The sequence below is a fragment of the Sesamum indicum genome, linkage group LG12 (assembly GCF_000512975.1).
Source record: "Sesamum indicum cultivar Zhongzhi No. 13 linkage group LG12, S_indicum_v1.0, whole genome shotgun sequence".
Lineage (NCBI taxonomy): Eukaryota > Viridiplantae > Streptophyta > Magnoliopsida > Lamiales > Pedaliaceae > Sesamum > Sesamum indicum.
Genome location: NC_026156.1, coordinates 1,799,678 through 1,823,847, shown reverse-complemented (window position 1 = coordinate 1,823,847; position 24,170 = coordinate 1,799,678). Strand labels below are relative to the sequence as shown.

The 24,170-nt window shown below is 36.3% G+C and overlaps 4 protein-coding genes and 1 long non-coding RNA gene across 6 annotated transcripts; 2 read left to right on the top strand and 3 right to left on the bottom strand.

The window, feature by feature from the left end:
* LOC105175035 (photosystem I reaction center subunit V, chloroplastic) lies at window positions 1,635-2,418 on the bottom strand. Its single transcript, XM_011097342.2, has one exon. The coding sequence runs from the start codon at window positions 2,266-2,268 to the stop codon at window positions 1,810-1,812; it is 459 nt and encodes a 152-aa protein (XP_011095644.1). The 5' UTR covers window positions 2,269-2,418; the 3' UTR covers window positions 1,635-1,809.
* Window positions 3,114-9,260, bottom strand: LOC105175034 (uncharacterized WD repeat-containing protein C2A9.03-like). Of its 2 annotated transcripts, none has more exons than XM_020698264.1 (10): window positions 9,033-9,260; window positions 7,135-7,305; window positions 6,809-6,976; window positions 6,607-6,693; window positions 5,669-5,803; window positions 5,413-5,523; window positions 4,819-4,910; window positions 4,602-4,707; window positions 3,972-4,058; window positions 3,114-3,892 (listed from the first exon to the last, which is right to left on the bottom strand). In XM_020698264.1, exons 2-10 carry the CDS (start codon window positions 7,273-7,275, stop codon window positions 3,479-3,481), a joined length of 1,341 nt encoding a protein of 446 aa, XP_020553923.1. In that variant the 5' UTR covers window positions 7,276-7,305; window positions 9,033-9,260; the 3' UTR covers window positions 3,114-3,478. The 2 variants fall into 2 exon arrangements, with proteins under 2 accessions (XP_020553923.1, XP_011095642.1); XM_011097340.2 differs by having other exon boundaries at window positions 7,135-7,294.
* On the top strand, window positions 11,933-12,416 carry LOC105175033. Its single transcript, XR_848879.1, has 2 exons — window positions 11,933-11,978; window positions 12,207-12,416. It is a non-coding gene; the product is annotated as an uncharacterized LOC105175033 (long non-coding RNA).
* LOC105175032 (actin-related protein 8) lies at window positions 12,891-18,540 on the top strand. Its single transcript, XM_011097339.2, has 12 exons — window positions 12,891-13,388; window positions 14,457-14,542; window positions 14,894-14,964; window positions 15,088-15,155; window positions 15,367-15,428; window positions 15,790-15,887; window positions 16,290-16,371; window positions 16,547-16,689; window positions 16,967-17,100; window positions 17,390-17,523; window positions 17,667-17,785; window positions 18,198-18,540. Exons 1-12 carry the CDS (start codon window positions 13,033-13,035, stop codon window positions 18,273-18,275), a joined length of 1,431 nt encoding a protein of 476 aa, XP_011095641.1. The 5' UTR covers window positions 12,891-13,032; the 3' UTR covers window positions 18,276-18,540.
* On the bottom strand, window positions 18,776-21,345 carry LOC105175030 (GPI-anchored protein LLG1-like). Its single transcript, XM_011097338.2, has 3 exons — window positions 20,812-21,345; window positions 20,660-20,716; window positions 18,776-19,502 (listed from the first exon to the last, which is right to left on the bottom strand). The coding sequence occupies exons 1-3, from the start codon at window positions 20,900-20,902 to the stop codon at window positions 19,129-19,131; spliced, it is 522 nt and encodes a 173-aa protein (XP_011095640.1). The 5' UTR covers window positions 20,903-21,345; the 3' UTR covers window positions 18,776-19,128.

Below are 24,170 nucleotides of genomic sequence, written 5' to 3'. Positions count from 1 at the left end.
TTAATTAAATAACGCAAATATCCATTAACAATAAATCTCCAGCAAGAGGAAAAATAACGCCCCTGTTCTCACTAATTCCTGTTTTTTGTTTCTGAATTTTGGGCAGTTTGGCTTCATTTTTCTCTCCATATCCTGGAAAACCCCCCAAAAAAAGAAAAAAAAAAGATTGAGTTGGAACCAAAGTAAACCTCTCACAAAATACTTGCCAAGTAATTGGTTGGTCTAAATTTGATATGGATAAGACACAAATTACAAAAAGATTGTTGAAACAAGGACATATGTTTTTAATTTAATTTGATTTTCCTGACATCAAGAATTGAATGCCTTGTCACTATAATTCCTCTGTGTCTACCATTTCTCCTCCATATGTTTCTTGAATTGATAATCGGACATCTATTTGTTTTCTTGCATCAAGTATCAGGCCTTATGCTCAGATCGAGGTTTATAAGTGACCGCAGCTTGCAGCATTAATGTCTCAAATCTGTACTTGCTAATGGTCGCAGCACAAAGGAGAACTTGGAGGCTGTTACTTTGCTATGTCGGCATGAAGTATTAGGCCTTAGATCAAAGTAAGTGTGCAGCTTTGATAGCTTAAGTGTGCTGGAAGAGTCGTGAAATCACACAGTTTTGAGTTATTGAACTTTACTGTATACTTCCCAATGTTTGCACCGCTGGTTTACTGAGAGTGATTCTGATTTACCACAAACAGGATAGAGAGACAGGGAAAAGGGACAGTGGAACCAGTTGAAATCTTGAACCAAGTTGATATTACTCTGAGTGAAGGAGGAGGAACGTCCACCTTTTCTGCACTTGGCAATGTGCTGAGATCTAGCCAGGTCTCTTGTTTCCTTTGTACTAACGGAGTTGCTTATTAGTTTATTTTGCCGCCAGTTGAACAAATTTCACAACTCTTTCTCTCTGTATAATCAGTTCATAACTTTGACAAGTAATGCATTTTGTTTTGCAGCTTAACAGCAAGAGACTAGGAAGGAAGCATGGAAAAGCCTGTTTATTGGGACTCCATGAGAATTCTTGATAAGTAACAAAAGAACTTACATGTTGGTAATTTCTAATCAATCTGCAGACATTGACTGATCTCGAATTATAATTTGGTGAAGTATACATGGAAAGTATTCGCTGAGATGGTGTTGGATCATGCTAGAGTTTTCTGGTTGCGGAAGTACATGTCAAAATCTATAGCCCGGATTGTATCTGGACCAAATCTTGTTTATTTCAACTTGACTCTTACTTCATTAAACCAGTTTGGATACTCTATTTAAGAATTTAAGAAACTCTACTCATATATAAAATAGACAGTGTATGTCTCGCCAAGATCAGCAGAAGTATCTATTATGATCTAGATTCGAAATCAATATGTATCTGGCATACCTCGTCACAGAAACCAGATTTGATCAAGTGACATGAGGGTTTTCAGTCCTATGCTCTACCAGGAAAGCTATCCCACCAGTCCCAATGTTTTGTGAACTTGTGTACAGGAAATGAGTGAGAAGTGCCCTTTTCTGCCCCATCTCACTTAAATCTGCTTTGGAGTTGTGCTCTTAATTTTCTTTCTGATCTTGCCTTCAGGCTGAGAAAGTTCCAATGGCTATTGAGTAGATGGAAGTGTTTTGGCATAATTTATGTAAATGTAGTCCAACCTACAACTAAAGAACACCACACTGAATTCAAAATTAAGCCAACAAATATAGATTAAACACCCAAAATAATGTGGTAGATTTCCCAGGTATACACAACAGCTACAAGTTGAAATTACAGAATTAAGGACGAAAGGTGTTGGGTTGGACCTAATCAACCAAAGAACTTAGGGTCGTAGCCATTGCTAGAGGTGGCAAGAATGTAGTAAGCCACGATATGACCGATGGAACCCCAAGCAAGAACATCAACGATGTTGAATCCGACGGGGTCGTTTGATTTAAGGAGGCTGACGTACTCCTTGGCCCGAACATCTCCGGCTTCGAAGTGAGAAACGCCGTTCTGCTCGGGCAAGCCCTGTTTGGCAACGTTTTCCCTCTGGAAGTTGAAGAAGACGAACCTGCCCAAGAAAAGGGAGAGGCCGGTGCTGAGGCTGATGACGAGTGATGGGCTGAGCTCGGACTTTATGGAGAGGCGCTTGTTGGGGGTAGTGAGGGGGCGGCGGAAGGAGGCGGAGGTGGGTTTCGTGAGGAAGAGGGTGGGGGTGGAGTCGGTGGGCTTGTTGAGAGGTCTGAGACCTTGGAAGGTTGGCGTGGAGAACAAAGTGGAGGCCATTATGGTGGTGATGAGTGGTGGAGGAATGGGGGGGAGGCGGTGGAGGGGTTTTGATCGGTGGTGAAGTTTGGATAGGGTGTTGTGGGGATTAATATGATGAAAGGATGAGGTTTATAATTTGGGTGATGGAGGGTAGGAGAAACAAGAAATGGATTTTGTGAGGCGGGGAAGGAGGGAAGAAAGATTTTGCATGCTTACTTGCCTCTCTCTCATTGGTTCTTCCTGGATCACAGATTTTTCTCTTTGCTGCTTCTTGATTTAACTACTGACTAGTAAAATCGTGAAGCATGCTATATCCAACGGGTCCGTGGCACGATGGTAACGCATCCAATTCCAGATCAGAAGGTTGCGGGTTCAATTCATGTCGAGTTCAAAACCCACCGATCCTAAAACGGGTCCACCTCTTTTTTCGTGCGGAGTACATGAATATGATGCTTTGGTTCCAGTTTCCAGTTCTTCCCCCTCTTCGACAGATTACAGCAGGAGTAGCGTTCTTTTCCAAAAGGATCAACAGTTCTGTTTAGATCATTAGAGATGTTCACTATAAAAATTAATAAATAGCTTTTTTTTTTCAAGACTGTCGTACCTTTGGCCAAAAAAAACTGTACTCCTACCTATTTTATCAACGCTGTCTCTTTTCCTAGTACAAATCATATGCATTTTATGTTGTCTAAATTACAAAATTGGAATTTTGCAGATCAAACCTTAAGCAAGTCCAAGATACCGCTGCAAGTTCCAAGATCTTTAAGGTGTATTTTCCCACTGCATAATTTCAGATTGTGGCCAATCGAATGAAATTCAGGAGAGAAAAATGTTGGTTGGTGCAATAACATGTTAGGATTAAAACAAGTCAAACGCTCCCCAATTAGTTTTGAAATTAATCATGAGAAACTCACATACCATACTTCAGACACCCAGACAGAGAAGGCTTCCCAGTGCCAGTGGGATGCAAATGAAAACCTCAACTAAATTACAGAAGGCAGTGGAGAACCCCACCTCAACTTCTGCTAATGTTCACGACCTACCCTACTATACAACTCTCTCCCTTTTACCACCTTATTGACACTCACAGGCCACTATAAACTAATACACGGATAAAGTTCCATTGCACAACATCACTCACTATACACCCTCGACCCCTGTTGAGGACTGCACAAAAGGTATAAAAGAGGCATGCCCACACACTTATCCTGCCGTTGATAAGACAAGATTAGATAAGAGTGTCAAGGTATGAGTAGTTCCTGCGTCTGCCAAACTCAAGAAGGCTACCATACGTACGGTCCCAGACTCCAACAAAAAGAGACTCTGTATCGGGACTAAACGAGATGCCAGATATCTCACCAAAGAAATCAATTTCCTGTTCCTTCTCGTACCCACTTTCAACATCAAAAACATGGACGAAATCTGCAGGCTCTGCCATGGCGATAAATCTGCCATCGGATGTGTAGCGGATGGATCGAATAGCTCCCAGGTTTCCCTTCAAGGCAGTAACTGACTTGGATAGATTTCGAATATCCCAAATTCGACAGGTTTTATCCTGGTTCCCAGTAGCAAATGTTATGCCATCAGGACGCCATGCTGATGCAAATGAGTAGTCCAAGTGGCCATGCAAATATGTAATTGCCTGCAAGCAAGTAGGTTGATTAGTTCCAGCATAATGCTTCTTATTTTCTCGCAAATGGTGCAACGGAAAGTTCACATACCTTCCCGCTCCTGGAATCCACCAATATACCTTCTGGATCATCTCCAACAATTATGAGAAGCTTACCATCAGGACTTAGAGAAGTATGCTGCAACGATCAACAGTGAAAACAAGCCAAAATCACTACAAAACTAAGCATATATAATGGGGCGCTTAAACATATAAGAAAGTCCATATGTTATTTAAGGTATTTCTACCCAAGGGGTACTGTTATCTTCTGAGCCCATTACAGTTCCACCAATGCCTTGCCCCCACCACCCTCAATGAAAAAGGTTGAGAATAATATATAAGAAAAATCACAATTTAACATTGGAATTTTGGATCCCTACCCTCTCATGGGCAACCATAAAATTGACATCCTAACTGATTCAGATACAACAATGCCAAGTTTCAAGTCTTGGATAGAGGAAGCATCAGGGACAATGCTCTCAGAGTCTCAAAGATTGCAAATGGAAAACAAATTTTCAGAAAGCAACCATATCAATTCATACACATGGACAGTGGCAAACTCTCATTAACTGGCAACAACTGGTTGGAATGTCATGTATATGTTGGTGTGTGAACAAATTAATGAATAAATACACATGTATAGCCAACACATATACACATACAGCTGGGGACAGATACTCACATTAACTGGCCATGGGAAACGAAGATGGTTAGACTGTTGAAATTTTTCCATATCGAAGTCTCTAACTCCACTATCATTATTTGAAGCTACAAAATGCACTGCACCACTGGAAAGATAGAAATGAACCGTCAGAAATGCCCAGAAGGAAAGGAAATAAAAGAAAAGGATACAGAGGGAAAGATTAATATCAACCACAGGTAAACAGAAGAGCAGATACCTGCTAGATGTATATATCTCAACCGCATTCGTAATGGCATTATCATCATAGGTCATCCGTGTGCAATAAGAAACTCCTGGTCTATCTAGATACTGCAGTCAAACAGGTAGAACTAAAAGGCTTAAAAACAAGTCTACTGAAAGCAACAGTTTGCATGGACAACGGCTAAAACAATCAAGTTAAGGAACTCTGTCCTCAAGCTCTAATGACCAACTAGAAACATAAAAAAAAAACAGTAGGATTACCTATTTTGGTATGAAAACAAAAACACCAGCTTTTATCTGCTTGAATACTTAAATATTTAGAGTGTGGTCAATTCAACTGAATGGAAGGGCAGTTACAAGGATTCAGCATCAGCTAAACAGAAAAAAGCTATCAATGGATTGAAATCACAGTCGTTTAACTTAAAGAAAAAGCAGTTTGCAAGTTACCAAATTATTCTCAATAAATCCTGAAACTACTTGACTAAGCATAAGCATAAAGGATGACCTCCGAGAGTGCAAACAGCCTACTATCAACTAGAACTAAGACCAACACACAGGAAATTTTCAACACTGCTCTATTTGCATCCAGTTAAGAACAAACAATTCATACCTTGCATATAAGTTCTCCCTGAAATCCTCCAGCAACCAGCAACTTATCTTTCACTGCTAGTGTACTGACCTGGGTCTGCGTAAATCCTTCCAACAAGCTTCCAGGGTGTTTCTGCATTGGGTAGACAAGATATTGAAACTGGACAGCTAATTACTGACAGAATACGGGGAGATCCCTCTGGGAATGTTGTACATATATATAGATGTGTGTGTGCATGTGTAGATAGACAGAAAGCAGTAACACCACGATAACTAACCTCACAAGGTGCTACATGTCCCGAGACATTAAGAACTTCAGACTTGGTGCATGTTAAAGATGACCAATGCATAACTGAGAAATGTGACATAAGGTAAACATCATGCTTTGATGTAGCCCATACCAAATTTCTCAACTGTATCAAAAGCAGTGAATTTACAGGTCAGAGTCAGATATGATGCTTCAACTTCAACATTGGGTAAAAGATGTAATAGTAACAAAGAATAAGACAAACACACACATCCACACACAAACACAGATCAGACACAAGAAAGTGATCAGGTAGGACGAAATAATAAAGAACTAATTGTTTATCCAGCTACCGCTAAGCCACAGTTGCCATCTACAACCCACCAAGTAATGACAGACGTTCATCTTTCCTCTGTGTTCATATCATCCTCAGAGTTAACTCAAGTCAGGGAAAACAGCTATGTCAAGCATGACATAATTAAATATTCACTTGCGGTTTAGGATAAAACAAGATATATTGCGCAGTATACAACAGAACTTTTATGCTGCTTCGTTAACACCAGACGATGATAATGTTTATCAACCCATGCTAACAACTGCCCCTCAAGCATCTTCATATATAGGTCATCAAATAATCTAACTCCATGTCTCATTTCATCTTCTACTTAACAGTGCAGAATGGTGAAATAATTAGCTCAAACCTAATTGATAGGGAAATTAAAGTTCGAAAAAAAAAAGGGAACACTTGTTACGACCTCAGACAACATTCAAAAATAAACATTAAATAATACTAATTAAAGAAAACTACTGTAGCATTGAGCAAGCATTCTCTTAGACAAGATAAATGTACTCATTATTCAAGAGTGAGTCATGAACTTCTTCTAGCAGTTAAAAATAAATCTAAGACATCAGAATGTCCAAAATATACATTGATAAAACAATTATGCTCACGTAAACTATTCCAGTAACCTGAAAATGTAAAATGGTCGATTTCACAGATCTTGAATTTCGTCTGAATGCATAGTACAAGGCCCCTTTCTCAGTGGTTTTGCATTCCTATTTGCAAGAAGAAAAACCACAAAGAGTTAAGAACTATAAGCAACAAGGAACATAAAGCCAATGAAAGGTACAGTGAATGGAACAACTAGAACAACAAAATAAAAGGCTTGACCTTTTCTGATCCCTCTCCAGATTGAGGAATGTTCTCATAATTCTTATACTGTTCTAGTCTAGTCTGCCTATACTTCTCTCTTGTTATGCTGAGCCTCTCCCAGGGAATCCCTTGAATATCTCTCCCCTTCCTAGCTTGGGCCGCCGTTGTATCTTGCATTCTGTTATTCTGAAAAGAGGAGAGAGAAGAGGAGATGATTACCAAGAAACATGATAAGTTTTCTACATTCTTCAAGTAAATTGAGTAAAACAAAACATTATAATTAGATAGCTCAAAAGTCAAGATTGCAACACAAAGTTAATTACACGTATTACTTATGAACAAACCATATAGTCATATTCATCCATATCAGAATCTGAGCCACCAGCATCCCTGCCATGGAACTCATCATCCATATCATCATCAGCATCTTCCATTTCATATTCCTCTTCCATGTCATCAGCTTCATTTCCTACCTGATGGGACATGACCTACGGAGAAAGAAACCTGCAAGAAAGCTAATCAAACTCCATACTCAGTGGCAACAATTGTTTGTCATTCAGGTACCTTAGAGAGACAACTACCATCAATCATGTTAGAGTATGTTCACCAAGTCATGATATAATATAAGCCAAAGTTGAAAAGCACTATCGAGATAGAGAGAGAGTGCAGGTTACTGCAAGCAACATGTACACTAGAAACAATTTGCTATACTAACAACCTTCTCTCCTATCTTAGGTACGTAAAGGGTTGCAACAGAATTATGACAAGCTCCATGTACAAAAAGCTCATATTGGAAAAACAACATCACTTTTTTATGCCACAATAGAACATGAAGCATCATTTCAAAATCTGAAATCATTTAATAGCAACATACTGCAGCAGTATTTGAAGTCATAAGGTCAAGAAGGGGCGGCATATCCACATCCGGTGTGCCTACTTCACATACCAACCATATTAGTGAGAAACTCTTCTAATGTTTCATTTATTACAAAATGAAACTTGACCCTTAGCATCAATACCATACTAATATGCTTCAAAATTTATTGAGTCCGCTACGCAGGCAAACACAGAACAAAGTAGGAGAAATTAGATGAATCTAAAAGTAAGACAACAGGGTAGGTAACTCCCAGAAAACATAAAAGAGTGCAAATACAGAAAGCATAACCTAGTTCCTCATCAAACAAATTAGTAAATCTTGCCAAAATTATGTGAACCAAATGTGCTCCATAGCCAATGTGCAAGAAACCAAGATTAACAACAAAAACAAAACCCAAAAAAAGGAAAAAAAGAAATCAACTATTCATGCAGCATAGTGAAGTGTTCTTATCAGGAATTCCTGGATTTTCTTGATCACCTCAGTGCAACAGGACTCTTAGCAAGATCAAAACAATATGAAGAAAATTCTATTGTGGATTTACTCACATATACGTGTGACACTCATTTTATATATTTCAATATCACCTAACACTATAAAACCCAGTGAGATTCAAGGAATCAACCAGAAGGCTTGCCAGGTAGAATACTTGCCCAAAGGGGCAACACAATGCAGTTAACATTCTAAATGTGATGCATTCTACAAGCTTCTCTTCTTTTCCTTCACCTCTCTCATAAGTCCAGTTGTCTAATCAAAATAAAAAAATGCAATCAACAATAACTATTTTCTCAATCTATAGAAGCTCGTCTATACAACACACTGAAATCATCTTAGTCATAATTTCATTGAGAATTCATGCAAGTTATTTCACCCAACATACAACCATTGCAGTAACAAAAGCTGAGAAAAGAATACGTGTAGTCCACTATTAACTAAAGAAGCCAAAGGCATCATATTCAAGTTTGCGTACACAAAAACAAGAGCAACACCCTAGGTAACGCAGCAGAACAACCAATTAAATCCAAACAAGCCATACTTTTTTTTGACAGGGAAAACAAGCCAGACTAGTCATCATATAATTCACCAAATCATCCAACTTAACAAACCTAAGTAACAAACTCCCATCCCTAAGTAACAAACCGAAGACTATAACAATATAGCACAAAATACAACCACAACAACCTAAAAAACACCCACCACGTTTTACAGTAAAACAAGAGGACATCTAATAAACCCTAGAATTCCAAAGAGGTAGTGCAACCAAAAAACAGAAAAGCAACCACACCACGATCAGAGAATGTTCATACACGAACACTGCATTAAAACTAAATTCTCGTTCAAAATTAAGCAAGGGTTAGAGATTCCCACCTTCCCAAAACCGGAGAAAGGGATAAAAATTCACGAAGCTCCTCCAATGTCGATTGTGATGTTCAATTAAACATTAAATTCGAGTGATTAATTGATAAATGGACGATATTTTGTGGTAAGCAGATCGCGATAGGTCTGGAAGAGAGAGGAAGAGAGGTATAGCTATATATCTGCCAATCTTTATCCACTGATTTTCAGCCAGCTTCCAAACTAAGGAATGCGGGTGAATGATAGGGACGGGTTATTTTTGGCGTTCATATATATAATTCGGTCGCGTCATTGCCCTTGATCTTTTATCTAATTCCCGATTAAGCCATCATGAGCCCCACCGCGTGTTGCAACTTTATGGTGAGGGTATAAAAGGAAATTCAGGGGGGTGAAAAGTGCGAATTCTTTTTCCTATTTGTTTCACTACCCAACGAAAAAGAAAATTACCGCTCCACGTTTACATATACAAGTTTTGCCAAATAATCATTAATTAATGTGAGTAATTGTGGAGTATTTTAAATAAATTCCCTTATATTTGTTCAGTTATTAATTAAAATGATTATTATTGTTATTGATTTTTTTTTATTTTTACAATTTTTTCTGTTTAACTCGCCGCTAACAGAAATATTGAACCTAATATCTTTCGAGGATATGTTGGCAAAATTGAAATTGTCTTTATTGTAAAAGGTTATTCTCAAATAAATAAATAAATGATACAGGTTTAAATCTAGTTTACCGATTGACCCATTTATCAATTATCATTTATATTTATATATATCACAAGCAAAATTGGTGTGCCGAAAAACGATCAATATGGGTTAATCAATATAAAATAACAGTGCGAGTGTCAACCATGAGCCATCTGTATGATGCCGAAAAAATAAGTAACATACACCAAAGTATTTTTTTAGCACCTTTATACTAGTGAGGGCAAAATTGATAATTTATAGATAGTAACATACAAGGATTACAAAATTTCATCAAATATCAGAAGGTATTTATAATTTTTTAAACAATAAGAAGTATTATAATTATGCCAAATTTTATAAGAGCTCGTTATAATTTATTATTATTTTTATAATAAATTATATATAAAGATTGATTAGAGGCCTATGCTTGTTGGGCCTGGACAGAAGGAATCAGCCCAATATCATACTTTTAGATGAATTGAATTGTGAATGGAATCCATAGGCACAATTTTTGGTGCAGAGTAAGCTCTGTATTTATCAATTTTTTTTAGTTTCACTTATCCGAATTTAGTGATTCTTACAGGAATGAAAACTTAGGATGTCTACTGCAACTTTGTAGTTTTAATTAAAAGCTAATTCTTTCGTTTAAATGGGTAAATCTAGGAAAATATTATGTTGCCTTATTTGTACATTAATCCAAACTATGTATACTATGAACCATATAACTTGAAATATGAAGGTTAGATCAATATTGTTCTTGTGGGAAATGAAACTGGACTTATAGAATACTATATTTTGAGAATATTGTGATTTTTCAAAAAAATATTTGATAGAATTTTGAATTTAGTATTCACAAATGTGAGATTGTTCGGGCCAGGTTGTAATAACTTCAAATATATGACTTTGATTTATATGATTCTTGTTGTATATAAAAACTAGAGACATAGGAAACATTTGGAATAAAAAAAGTACTTGTATTAGTTGTAGTTTGATATGAGAAGAATTTGTAAGTGGAAAATATCCTGTACTGATAGCTACATACTAGGGTGATGTGAGGATATTACATTTGACAGGTGTCCGTTTCTGTATATTATAAGAAATTGGTTGAGATATGATAGTCGGCAAAACTATCGACCGATGTACTCCAATTAAGGTAAGCAAAGCAATTAAGAAGATAAATAAGGATTTCAGGTATATTGTACGGTGGATTGATATATGATTGTGGTATGGTTTACTTCATGATTTTGTGCTAATTGCATGACGAATGTTAGTTGACTAGTGTCAATGCATGAAATTGGACTTACTGCATATGTATAAGTTATTAGCTATACTTATAGACAACTCATTCATTGCATATATTTTTCAGGAGATAAATCACAGTGATTAGCCGAACTGAATCATAAAGTGATCATGAATATTATCAGGTGGGTTGTTAGTGATATCTTAAATTGAGAGCTTTAGTTACATAATTATATAGTTTTTAGATTCTCATTAAATTTGTATTATAAATTTTGTAATAACTATAATTACACTTTTCTCCTTTTTATTGTTTAGAAATGCGTATTAATACCAAACTTTATTAAAGTATTTAGATTTCTAATGTCTATGTAATATATTGGTAATTTGTAAAAATAGAGTTTATTTTATTCGGGTTAAATATGATTTTTTTAGAGATGGAATGTATTTATGGATGGTGTGCTGTAAAAAATATATTAAATGATTTATTGAATTTTCTATGAGATTTTATATAAATTTAATACATGTACGAAAATAATTATGCTTTACGGGTAACGCGCATGTATTTTACTAGTCCATCGAAAATACAGCTATACTAGCATGCAAAAGCATGCTAGCAACAACCTTCATGCTTCCAGAATACAGGTTTGTGGTAACAAAGTTGTCTTTTTTGATTGATCTTCCCATGTACACTAACATTCTAGTTGTTTTATGTCTTGTTTTTCCCTAAATTCAGACCTCACGCAAATTACAGACAAGCAATTTTCACGTGCTATATGGCCTGAAAATACCTATTATAACACTCTAGACATAACGTAACTCAACGGCTAAAGCATGTTTGCATGTCTTTTAACAGTAGGAAATGGCAGAATTCATGCTTTTAGGTAGGTTTATCCTGCTTTATGAGCACTAGTGCTTTTCTCGTGTGCCTGCCGATAGAGTGAGGCCTGCCATTTAAGAGGATATAAATAGCTCCTATGATTCTAACACCACCACACAGCTTTCCAATCGCAGGATTAGATATCATTTCAAAGTATCGAATAACTTCTTGTTGTTGCATAGTGTTTGTTTTCTCTTCCAACCTCAGTTTTCACATGCATACAAGTACGCACACACACACACACACAGGCATGCACATGCTGTAAAACATGTTCCCATTGATAGACATCGATGATGTGCAGTAATCATTCACTTATGAGATTCATTCATACTTTCTCGATTTTAACACCTGACAGCATGCGTGTTTTCTATTATATTGCAGACAAGTTATCATGGAGAAGCAAAACTTAGAGTTGTACATGGAAAATTGTCAAATGATTCGCGAAAATGAAAGATTGCGTAAGACAGCTGAACGACTGAACCAGGAGAATCAGGCCTTGCTTTCAAAGTTAAAGCAGAAACTTTTAGAAGCAACTGCCCAACAAAAATCTGATGCCCAACTCAAAATCAGCTCCAGCTCATCATCGGAAAATAAAAAATGCAATATAAATTGCTCTCCGAAACACAACTAACACCATTGGAACTTTAGTGGCAATGATTTGTGATTTATGTGAAACTCTATAAGTTGATAGCCAATGTTACATCATTTATGCAAAGCCGATCGCTCTTAAATGCTTTCTCAGTACTATAAATAATTTATGTTTATAATTTTGAATATCATATAAATATTTAAGATTTTTCTGTATTATTCTTTTCTACTGTGAGGTATGCATATTTAGTAATTTATCTTATTTTTCTATGGAATTATTGATGTATTTAATAAATTTTTGAATTGAATATATTAATGATAATACATTAAATAATGAAATTAAATTATTATTATTCAAAAAAAATAAAAAAGAAAAGATTAAGGTCGTTTTGGGTGGAATGATCGATATTTAACCACACACGTGAAGCACGCGCGTGAGTTAGCGATCATCGCCCACAAATTTCTGGGCTGTAACCGCGACCACGTGGCAGAATTTCATGCTCCCTCCCCCGCGCTTTCACTCGCGTCAAAATTCCGCCCACCAGACACCCAAAAATCCAAATTCTCACTACAATAAAACTGGGAAGCGAGACGCTAATTCTGATCTGATGTACTAATCATGACTTCTCTCATTCGGAAGGTTTGGGTATCCGTCATCACCCGATCGGGTTCCTCCTCGGCTTCCGCCCACATGTCCAACCCGAACCCGCTATCGGACCACGACCGGTTCCTTCAGATGATGTACATCCAGACTTCGTCTACCGGGGAGTTCGACAGGATTCCCATCGATATTTTTATGCAGATTCTGAAAATTCTTGGTCCCAGAGAATCGGCGAGAGTGAGAGCGGTGTGCAAAGCCTGGAAATTTTTAGTGTCGGATAATCGGCTTTGGATTTATTTTCTGCAGAATCAGCCGGAGCCCTGGGACTCCGTTTTCTTTTCCGAAACTCACTTGCGATCGGGTTATCCTCTTCAGTACGATTTCTGCCGACATTTTACTCTCTTTCTTATTGGGCAAAAAAGACAAAGGGCTTATGTTTGTTGCTTTTCGTTCATATTGAATTTTATGCATCTGATTTTGTTAATTGCTTAATTCTGGAGCTCTGTTTTTGGTGATTTTTTTGGCTTAATCATGTTGTTTATGATATGTCCTGTTGCAAGTAATTGAGAATTAGAACTGGTGCAGTGGTCTGGTACTTGGTTTGAGAACTTAATAAGTTGTAGTTAAATTTGGGCGACTAGACTGTAATACAATGGTAGGTAGTTAAGTTAGCTTGGCGTCCAAAACTTGTGCTATCCCCGTTGGCTAGTGGTTTTGTCTAGTGTAACTATATTCTTCTTTTACTATTTTCATGATGGTGAGTCGAACTAGTTTTGCTGGTAGATTAGTTCGTATATGACAATTCAGGAGAGTGAAATCTCTAGCATCGCTACTGGGTGTATGATAAATGTGAACATGTGCCTTCTGATAGCCTGAATTCGACAGAGTTTGATACAAATTCTGGAGTGGAAATGGGTCTCTTTCACCTGAATACTACAAATCACTCTTGGGACTGCCTCTTCTATTGTGGCACTTGGGAATCAGCCATGTTGCTTTCTTAAATTGTGTATTCTCTATTCATGAAAGACACTCAACTTAATAATCCTTTTTGACTCATCAGAAGTTGGTTAAGAAGCCATCTTCATGTAAATATTTGATGTTGCACATCCTTTAAGAAATGGAAATAAGTTATTCCATACTCCAGCCTTCTCCATCAAAATGTAACCAAATTGTCTGCATTTTCAACATTTCGAAACCTTCAGAGTTTTACATTTCAGAACTTTGTGCTCTGTCCTTCCCCTGCAACTGTTGAATTAATTTTCATATCAACTTTGGAACAACTGTGGTCGTAAAAGATATTTCAGTTGAAAATCAATTTGTCTGAACATATTACTTCTTTCATACACTTAATTTTGGGCTAAACAATTATTGGTGATTTATCTACTTTGTATTTGAAGTACATCTGAATTACACAATAATTCACTATCATACTGTACTTCCAGAGTTTTTCCTTCTCAGATGCACGATCTATCATTTATGCATATTTATGGTCAGCGCGTGGAAGTCCCTGGAGCTCTTATAATTGATGGTATGTATTTAATGCTTGGTACTTATACCCTTTCTGCAAAATTGTGACCTAGTACTTATCATCCGAACTAGAAAAAAGCTTTATATTCGTACATATACACACATGCATGCATACATACATATATATGTGTGTGTCGTTTGAGCGCGTGTATTTGTTTCTTGGATCCTCTTCCTATTTTAGCTTTTATATTTCATTTGTTTATTTATTGACCATTGAAATGGAAATAAGAAAAGATAAGTATTGAATGGAAGATTGATGGTTGCTACATGATGGAAATAGATCTTTTCAGAGTTTTATAATCATTTGCATCTCAGTAGGTTTTTTTGCTTTAATTTTGCATGTTTTTACTAGGTGGCTCAGGGTATTGTAAATATGGGTGGAGCAAATATACCTCTCCATCCGGGAGGTCAGCAACATTTTTGGTGAGCTTTCTGCATGTCTTCATAATATAATGGTTTTACAGGAATTTGCTGATTGGAGCTCCAAATTCTTATATAAGCATTCTACCCACTTCAACTTATTATGAAGTTTTCTTTAATTTGCAGGAATTTGGAAATATCGAGTCTCCAATGCCTTCTAGACTTAGACATTTCTTTTCAACAATTTGCAACAGGTCATTATATGAATTTTGAATTTGGCTACCTATCTTATTTGTGTGATAAAGAGGTCAAAAGCCTTTTTTTTTTTAACATTTAAACTACTTGCTCAAGACTATGTATAACTTTGCATTGCTTGGCACTTCACTACTTTTATTTGATGCGGGTTTCATGTCCGGACCTCTTTTTCTTTGATTTGTCTGAATCAAATATGACTGATGCATGCAGGATGCAGGTGAAAGCATCAACACAACCAATTGTTGTATCAATACCACTCTGTCATTATGATAGTAAGCTTCAAAGCCTTTTCTTGGAATTATCTTTTATGTTTTCATCATAATTTCCAGGTTTCTACTTTGACTTTTAATTAATTTTTCAGAATGTATCTACGAAGAATCGAAGATTATTGTTCCCAGCTAGTCTGCTAAAATACTCACATTTTTTATGTAACTGGTTTGGATTGAATATAAACCATAGGTTTACATCTAGAAGAACCGTGTTTAGAAAGTGTTTCAGCCAGTTTGATTTGCAAATTTAAAATGCCTTCTGCCTTTTACTTCTGGCATTTTAGTTGTCAGTTTAATTGGCCAGATATGCACCTTTGCTCATATGCTAATGTTTTCTGCTGGTCTTTGTTACCATAACAACCAGATACTGAGTCTGCAAAAAGTTCTCGAAGACAACTAAAGGATGCCATCTACTCAACTTTATTTGATATGAATGTCCCTGCTGTATGTGCCATCAATCAGGTGTTTCTTCAATAAACCCATGTGGAAAAACTCTTCAATTATTAACTTGAACAGGAAATTAATCATCTTTACTTAGGCCCTTTTATGAGCAACAACTCTATGCAATCATTTTCACGAATGTATCTTGATGGAAATGGTTCTTAACAAGCAGGTCAACATCTTGACTTTTATTGGAGAACTGAATCAAACTAGAGATTATTAGATAATTAGCACTTCACGTTTACTGTGTGTTTAAATTGTCAGCTTTTCAGTCAATGAGGTTCTAAATTTATATCCAAACCAGAGAGTGGTTTCCAGCTTTTGGTTTAACTTAGATGTAGAACAGATAGCATAACTTCAATGCCATGCTAGTTTATCATGTTGATCAAATATCAACAATTGAGCATCAAGAATTAAATGTAGGCCACCTTGGCTCTCTTTGCGGCAAGGCGAACTTCAGGAGTTGTCGTCAATGTGGGTTTCCATCAAATCTCTGTCGTTCCAAGTAAGTTGACTTATTACTAGCACTTTGGGCATATTTGATATGCAGTTATGCATCTAAATTTTGTGTCATTCTATGAGACAGTTCCACTTCCTCAAGGAAAATTGATAAACTTGTAGGTTGTTTTCACACGAACATTTGCTGAAGATTAACTGTTCACATTTTTTTGGTTTCAAAGTTTTACATGGCAAGGTGATGCATAAAGTGGGTGTAGAAGTTGTAGGAATGGGAGCGTTGAAACTGACAGGATTCCTTAGGGATCGGATGCAACAGAACAATATACATTTTGATTCACTTTATACTGTCCGCACGTTGAAGGAGGTACGAATCTCTTTTTAATTTTGGTGCTTTTAACCTTGTCAATTTGATATCTCTTGTGTTGAGAATCTTGAATGTAAACTTGGTAGTCTCATTAGTCTATTGAAATACCTTGCTTTAACTAGTCTTCAGACCGCTTCATGTGAGGAAGGATCACTTCTCAAGAGCGGCTGAATCTATGTTTATTTTTTCCTGTATCATAATTTCTTCCGGTCTGTGAGGTACTTTGCATGATTTAATCACATGTTGACTGAATTTTCCTGGGTTTTTGGACTTGCAGAACCTATGCTATGTTGCTCTTGATTATGAAGCTGAATTGTCCAAAGATACACAGGCATCTTTTGCAGTTACTTCAAACAATTGGTTTACGCTTTCAAAGGAACGCTTTCAAACTGGGGAGATATTATTCCAGATGTACACATTACTTGCAATATTAGGGGAAACCATATACTGAAGTGTTTATTCTTCTAGCATCTATGTGAGGTGTACATGGTTGTTTACTGGTGGTCATCTAAGAAGTTGCTATTTTTGGAGACCCTTCAAGATTTATTCTGGATGAGTACTTGAAGTGCTAAGATATAAATAGTGAAAGTCATTAGGACAAAATGGATGATTTGTCTTTCTTTTTGTTTTTTCATTCTTTCTTTCTATTTTTTTTTTTTTTTTTCCTGATGGGTTGATTTGTGCCTCATGGTATTTACAGGCAGGCAATGGGTCTGCATCAGGCTGTGGCACTATGCATGGATCACTGCCATGACGCCGAATTAACTGGCGATGATAATTGGTATAAAACTGTAGTGTTGACCGGGGGTACTGCATGTTTGCCAGGATTAGCAGGTGTAAAGCTTTCTACTTGAACTCCTTTTTGGTTGATGAAAACAACTGACTTCTGCAGGCTAGATTAAGTAAAAGATATGAAATTATTGATGCGATGCTTTCCTATCTGCTGGAAGCTGATGAAACTGTTGTTGTCTTTCCAGCAAGACTAGAGAAAGAACTGTATGGCCTTCTACCACCTTCCATATCCAGTGGAATTCGGGTTCTTCCTCCTCCTTATGGTACAGATTCTGCATGGTATGGAGCAAAGCTTGTTAGCAATGTAAGTGCTACCTACTTTCACAGAGTCTCCTATTTAGTTCTGATGCTTAATGCAGTGGTTGAGATATTAGCACTGCCAGTAGGCATAATGATATTATCCTGTAGTTGATCAAATTACTAGGGCTTGATACACTGCTTTTGTGATTCTCCATCTATGAGGGAATGGGAGATATGCTCTTAAAGAAACTGTTTAGGAAGAATGCATGTTCTTATAATATAAACCTTGTGAAGTCAATTTTGAGTGGTTGGGTTGTTGGGTACTCCAGAATAAAAACATCTTTCCTGGCTTGGGGCATGAGGGAAAAAACAGTTTGGATGGTTGTAGTTGATTGTGTTTAAATGCAGTTAACTCAGTATAACTTTTTGCTTGTCCTTTTATATATGGTCTACTAATGCCTCTTTCTTGGATGCAGTTGAGCACGTTTTATAGATCTTGGTGCATGACTAAGAAGCAATTTCGGCATTGGTCCAAACGCAAGCTGATTTGGTGAACCCCTTCACATGAAGCAGCCAAGGTAGTAGCAAATCAGTGTGAACCTAGATATGTATCCCATAAGTAAGCAGATTCTTTATGTAAGTGAGTGTTTGATTTAAAAATTTGAAGCTCCATTCTTTGGGTTATATCTGCTGTTATAGATAAGAGCTTCGTCTACATTGGAATTATCTCTGTAAGACCTGCAAAGAAATGAAAGCAATGTATAGACATACTTGGCACTACCAATAAATTACCCTTCGCCGGGGTCCTCAATTCGTCTAGCTGGGTGATTCTTTTCTCAAAAGTCCGCTCATGTATAATGGTAAAATGATCAGCAACCTGCAAACTGTTTCTCTCATTTGACGTGTTGTTATGTTGCAGTTATTTACTGCATATTGCTACCAAATTCCGCCCATTTGCCTGCAAGCTATATGGCATGCAAGTTCAAAGACGCATATTTACTTCCAGAGAGAGCAAGTCTCCATGATGAAACATTAAAAGGCTCACACAAGACAATTACGAGACTTTTATCATATCTCCTTGCAGTAAAATCAGTCTTTCAGTATATATTGGCTTAATTCCATGCTATGTAATGTATAGCATCTCAAAGGCCATATGGATGGAGATGCATGCACCTTCCAGGCCTTGCTATATGCTCAATTAAGCCATACGCCGAAGAGAGAGAGAGAGACTTGCATCAGTCTGATTACAAGGACCATCGAATGCTCAAGGAACCACAACTTGGAAGTAGAGAAACACTACAACCATTATAAATTTAGTGGAAGCACATAAATCCCTCAACACTCTCAGAATAAATTTGATTTGACAAAGAATCAAATAAAATAACAACAAAATGACTGTGGAGACCTTCACATAAATTGCAGTAACAAAAGGGAAGCCGTCGTGAGCATCAGCACAGGGAGCAAGCTACATATCATCTGACTACCACTGTTATTATTAGTAGTGGCTTTCTCTGATTCTCCTGGGGGTGGTGCGGGGCATTCAAGCCCTAACTTCCCTTCCCGGCATTCACTAGCAAATAGGCCTGGAGGATACTTCCCGTAGAGGTTGATATAGCTGAACATTGTTGACGCACAATCATTTGTTACATCATTTATCTCATCTGCGAATGGACAAGCAAAGTCCTTAAGAGCTGGACAACACAATTTTGGCGGGTACTGCGGTCCTTTGCATCTGCTGGTGATGATAGTGTAGTTCTGAAACTCAAAGTTCACCGGGCAAGCTGTGAACAAGGCAAGATGAATGACAGTCAGTGCAAACTTGAAAACTGTGGGATCCACCAGGCAGTGTTCTTGAAGAGAATCAATTATATTCAATACCCTTCTAATATAAAGTTAGAATTGTGTGCGTTTTGCCATCTAAAAATCCATATGAGTTCTATAATCCATTGGAAGGAACAGGAAAAAAAATCATCTTAGTTTTCATGATCACACAGTGTTCAGTCATTTACAGATTGTGATCATTTTTATGGTTGGTAGTGGCAAGAAACAGATAATGAACAAGAAATGCACCTTGCAACATGTTGACTCCCTAACTAATTGGCATCTATGTTCTTTTGTTCAAATATGTGCTACCATATAGGAAATGCCTTCCCTGTGGGATAAGATGCAAAGAGACAGAACAACCATCCAGGCCCAGAAGATGGAGGCCGTATGAGGAGTGAGGAATACAAAATTCCAACGCCCGAAATCTCCCAGAGGGAAAATCTCCACATCCGTCACAGAAGAATCCAACAAAGAAGAACAACAGTTCTGAATATAAACACATGTTCTTAACACTCAAACTGCACCTGCCAAATTTATACTTCAAACTTTATGGGTTCAAGTGTTCATTACCGCTCTGAACCATAAGCATATTACCAATATTATTCCAAATCAGCTTAGCATAATATCCGAATCTGATTCGGAAGATGATGATCGCATACTCTTGAACCCAAGTGCATTTTTATGATGACATATCGACCTTAAATTCGAATCTGGCTATGTAAACAGGAAAATCAAGCTTAGTTTTAAAGCTTCAGATCAGTAACAAAAGAATTGCCACATCTACAAATTTGGAGACCAAAACACCACCGCCTTTCCCCAAGCTCGAATGGGGGAAGACCAGAGAAACTGTACTGGGAGCTTTGCATTTATTTTGCACTTGGAAGGAGAATATCCAAATTCATCATTCTCTTGATTACGCCCCCACATACAATACTTAGAGCATTTAATCCTCTGAAAAGGATTTTATTGAACCCATAATTTGAGATCAATAGCAGGCATGATAACTATTCCCAAAACAAGAAACTACTTGAAATTATCACAATTAGATAACCATAAATAAGAAAACTGCGACACAAAGAGTAAGAATCGAAGGTAAGAGAAGAGAGAAACCTACGTTTCTTAGCTTGAAGAAGCCTCCTCTCACTCAAAACTGAAGGTCCAAATATACCATCTGCATCAATTAAACAAAAAAACACAACAAATCAAGGAATCAGCAAACTGCTGAACTCAAACACATTGCTAAAAATTGAATTTAAACCCAGAAACCTGAAATGAAAGTGGAAGCGGAAAGAGCGGTGGAAAGTGAGAGACAGACAACCAGAATCAAACAACACTTAATCTGACTTAAACCCATCATTCTTCTCTATCAGAGGACAACTCTTCTCGATCCAACAGATCAATTTCTATCTGCATAAACCCATAAAACTTCTCACCCAAAATCGCTCAAGAACTCTTGGGATGGCGGTATTCCAATTGCAGATCTCCCTCTCTAGATACCAGTTTCCGCAATAAACCAGCTCGGTATCAATCAACTGTAATTAGACTATGATCCAAGAATATCATGCAGATGGATAGGGAGAATGGTAGATGGAAAATGGTGCAATAATATTATAAAGAAGAATAACAGAGTGCAATATAATAATTGATTAGCAGTATGAAAAAGGGCGAGGAAAGAGACAGAGAACATGGAGGCAAGACAGACAGCCCACTGCCAGCAAAAGTTCTTCACGCGAAAACTGAATTTCCTTCCAACCGCGTCACCAACTACTCTTTTTTATTTAAACAGTAAAATTGCAATCCCCAATTTTCAGATTGTCTAATTACGATGATTTAAGAATGTAATGGATTTGAGAAGTATCGGAGATTTGTGTGTAATAGTTTTACAAAGGAAACTATCAAGGTCGGAAATTTAAGTGTATGAACAGTTGATTATTCATTTAAGATGGTAGTTGAACTTGTACTCCCAATCAATTGCAATTAATGAAATCATAGTACTTATGTTGAGAAGGGTGTAGACTATTTTGGGGTAAAACTTAGGGTAAATTACATCATTCCTTCTGTATTAGGTAAAATTAGTTGAAAACTCCCCTATGTTTAAGCAAAATATCTTTGTATTTTTTAAAATAATGTATACTCTGTCATATTGGTTGTTTCCTTTAACGGCATTAAAGTTTTTAATCTTTTACTCATTATACCTTATTTTAACGGCAGTTGATCTTTGATGGTAAAAAAAGAATAGTTCAAATCGTAAATAATTATATAGAGATATTTTTAATTTATATATATATAATACATGTAGTGTATAAATATATACACGAAGGAGGTAACAAACAACCATCATCCCTAACCTCTGGGCTACGGTGACATCGCTTAAAAGATATGGGTGTTGCCGTCGCCTAGATCCAAGTGATGGGGACACCCCTTTTTTTTCAAGGCGTTCGATTTGCTTATATATTTTTTTTAATAATATAACTTAGTTAATAATATATCATTATTATCTAAAATCAAATTACAAGCTCCCATTTTTCTTTCTTTTTTTTTTTGTGATAAAAGTAATAGAGCTGGTATTTTTATCATTTTTCACCATATTTATTAGTTAAAAACTGAGAAGAAAATATCCATATTGCATAACCAATGCATCTAATGCACTCTCCGTTTGTTATTGATGGAAGGAGGGTTTTTCGAGGTTTTACAATAACACAAGATTTTTTTTTTTTTTTGCCTATTTTATTAACATAGAAAAATTTTCAACTTATTTTTCATAACATAGGGGTTTTATGTAATTTACCCCAAAACATATATTGGTACTCGAATGTTGCTATTAATGTCATATTGATATCCGAATAATTACAAATAATTCTATTGATACTTAAATTTCACTATTAATATCACTATGATACCTAATTGTTGTTTTTTTATTATTTTTTTATAATTTATTTAATTAATGATCATTTTATCCTTCATTTAAAAATAAAAAATAATAAATATACTTAGAAAAATTTGCATCTTATATTTATTTTTGGAAGTTTGGTTCGAACAAAGAGAAAATATATTAATTGAAATTTACGCTGATTTTTCTGTAGTATAATACTTATTTTGTTTTAACGTATAGTTGAAGTTAAAATGATTGTTATATAAAAGATAATATTAATTGTATATCAAAGTGATATTAATGATAAAATTCAATTTTCAGTTTAGTCATCTATAATTATTGAATTAGGAATTGGAATGATATAAATAATGAAAATCGGTTATCAAAAGAAAGTTTTATTGATTGTTTTGTTTTAGTACATGGATGTGAGCAAATCTAAACTAATTTATATAAATATAATACATTTATTATGCAATTACAATTCAGATAGAGTAATCAATTATACTACAAATTATCAAATACATGACTTTTAAGTATGTGCCGAATAGGACGTTGGTTAGACAAAAGCTTCTAAGTTAATAATAATAACAATTTGGTGTTGAGCTGAAAAGTTGAGAAAAACAAAAAAGTCAAAGAAAAGCTAAATGATACTCTTGAGATTTTATTAACATTTCTGCATTAAACTGAGTTTTGTAGTTTTCTTTTTTTGAACAGGAAACTGTGGTTGTTTTTCCTTTTTCCTAGAATATTATATAACTGAAAATCAGAGTGGGATACTTCTATGATCCACTTTCATATAAATCTGTGGGGCTTTCACTTGTTTCTATGGATAATTGGAAAGACGTCCAAAAGTTATCATCATATTCAGAAACTAGCCACCTTATACCCCTTTTATGCTTTTCCTAGTGTTTAAATCAAATTTACTTGTTTATTTTTTTTTTTTTTTGGTACAAACTAAATAAAGGTATAATTGATAAATCACAAAAACCATTTGTTACTTTTCTATTTATGTTTATTATACCAAACAAAAGAAAGTATTCAATATTTACTGTGTTTCTAACGAGGGTACCAAGTAACTTTAAAAAACATATATATTATTCTTCCTTGGTATAAATTAAGTTTCATGTGCCTCATTCCTTCCACTTCCCTTTAAAGGGTGGAAATTTTGTAGGGCCTCAAGTTGCAATGGTTTCCCTGCACCACTGCATCCGTGGAGCTCGTAATCTTGGTCGGTCGTTGACTTCTTTCGTATGTCCAGTCCAGTCCAGGTCGTGGAAGCCACAACTCTTTCCATGTGTGTGGGTATTACATTTGACAATCATATTACAGAGATAAACCAACAGAAACAGTCAAGACCTCGTGGATTCTTCAGGCTTGAAAAAAATTTGAAAGCAAAGTCCAGTTCACGGAGTTCAGATCTCTAATCAACAGAATCAATCACGGGGTGTATAAAATTATGCCCGTATTGTCATCTAATAAATAGCTCAGAATGTTTAATAAGGCCATGTAACCCCCTGCCTTGCCTGATATATTTCCTCAAAACTGCTGTGGACCATGATTCAGCTTTCATCAATTAAATACTACAAGAGACCTACTTATTCAAGCCATCAGATAATAGACATCTCAGGAAGGCCTACCCGATGTAAAGTCTTGACCACTCTGCACCAATTATTCGTTTGCACATCATTTGCCAGGATTCATGAGAAGCTGGAGTTGCTTTGTATACCCCCGGGCCTGGTTCTTTCTCTGTCCT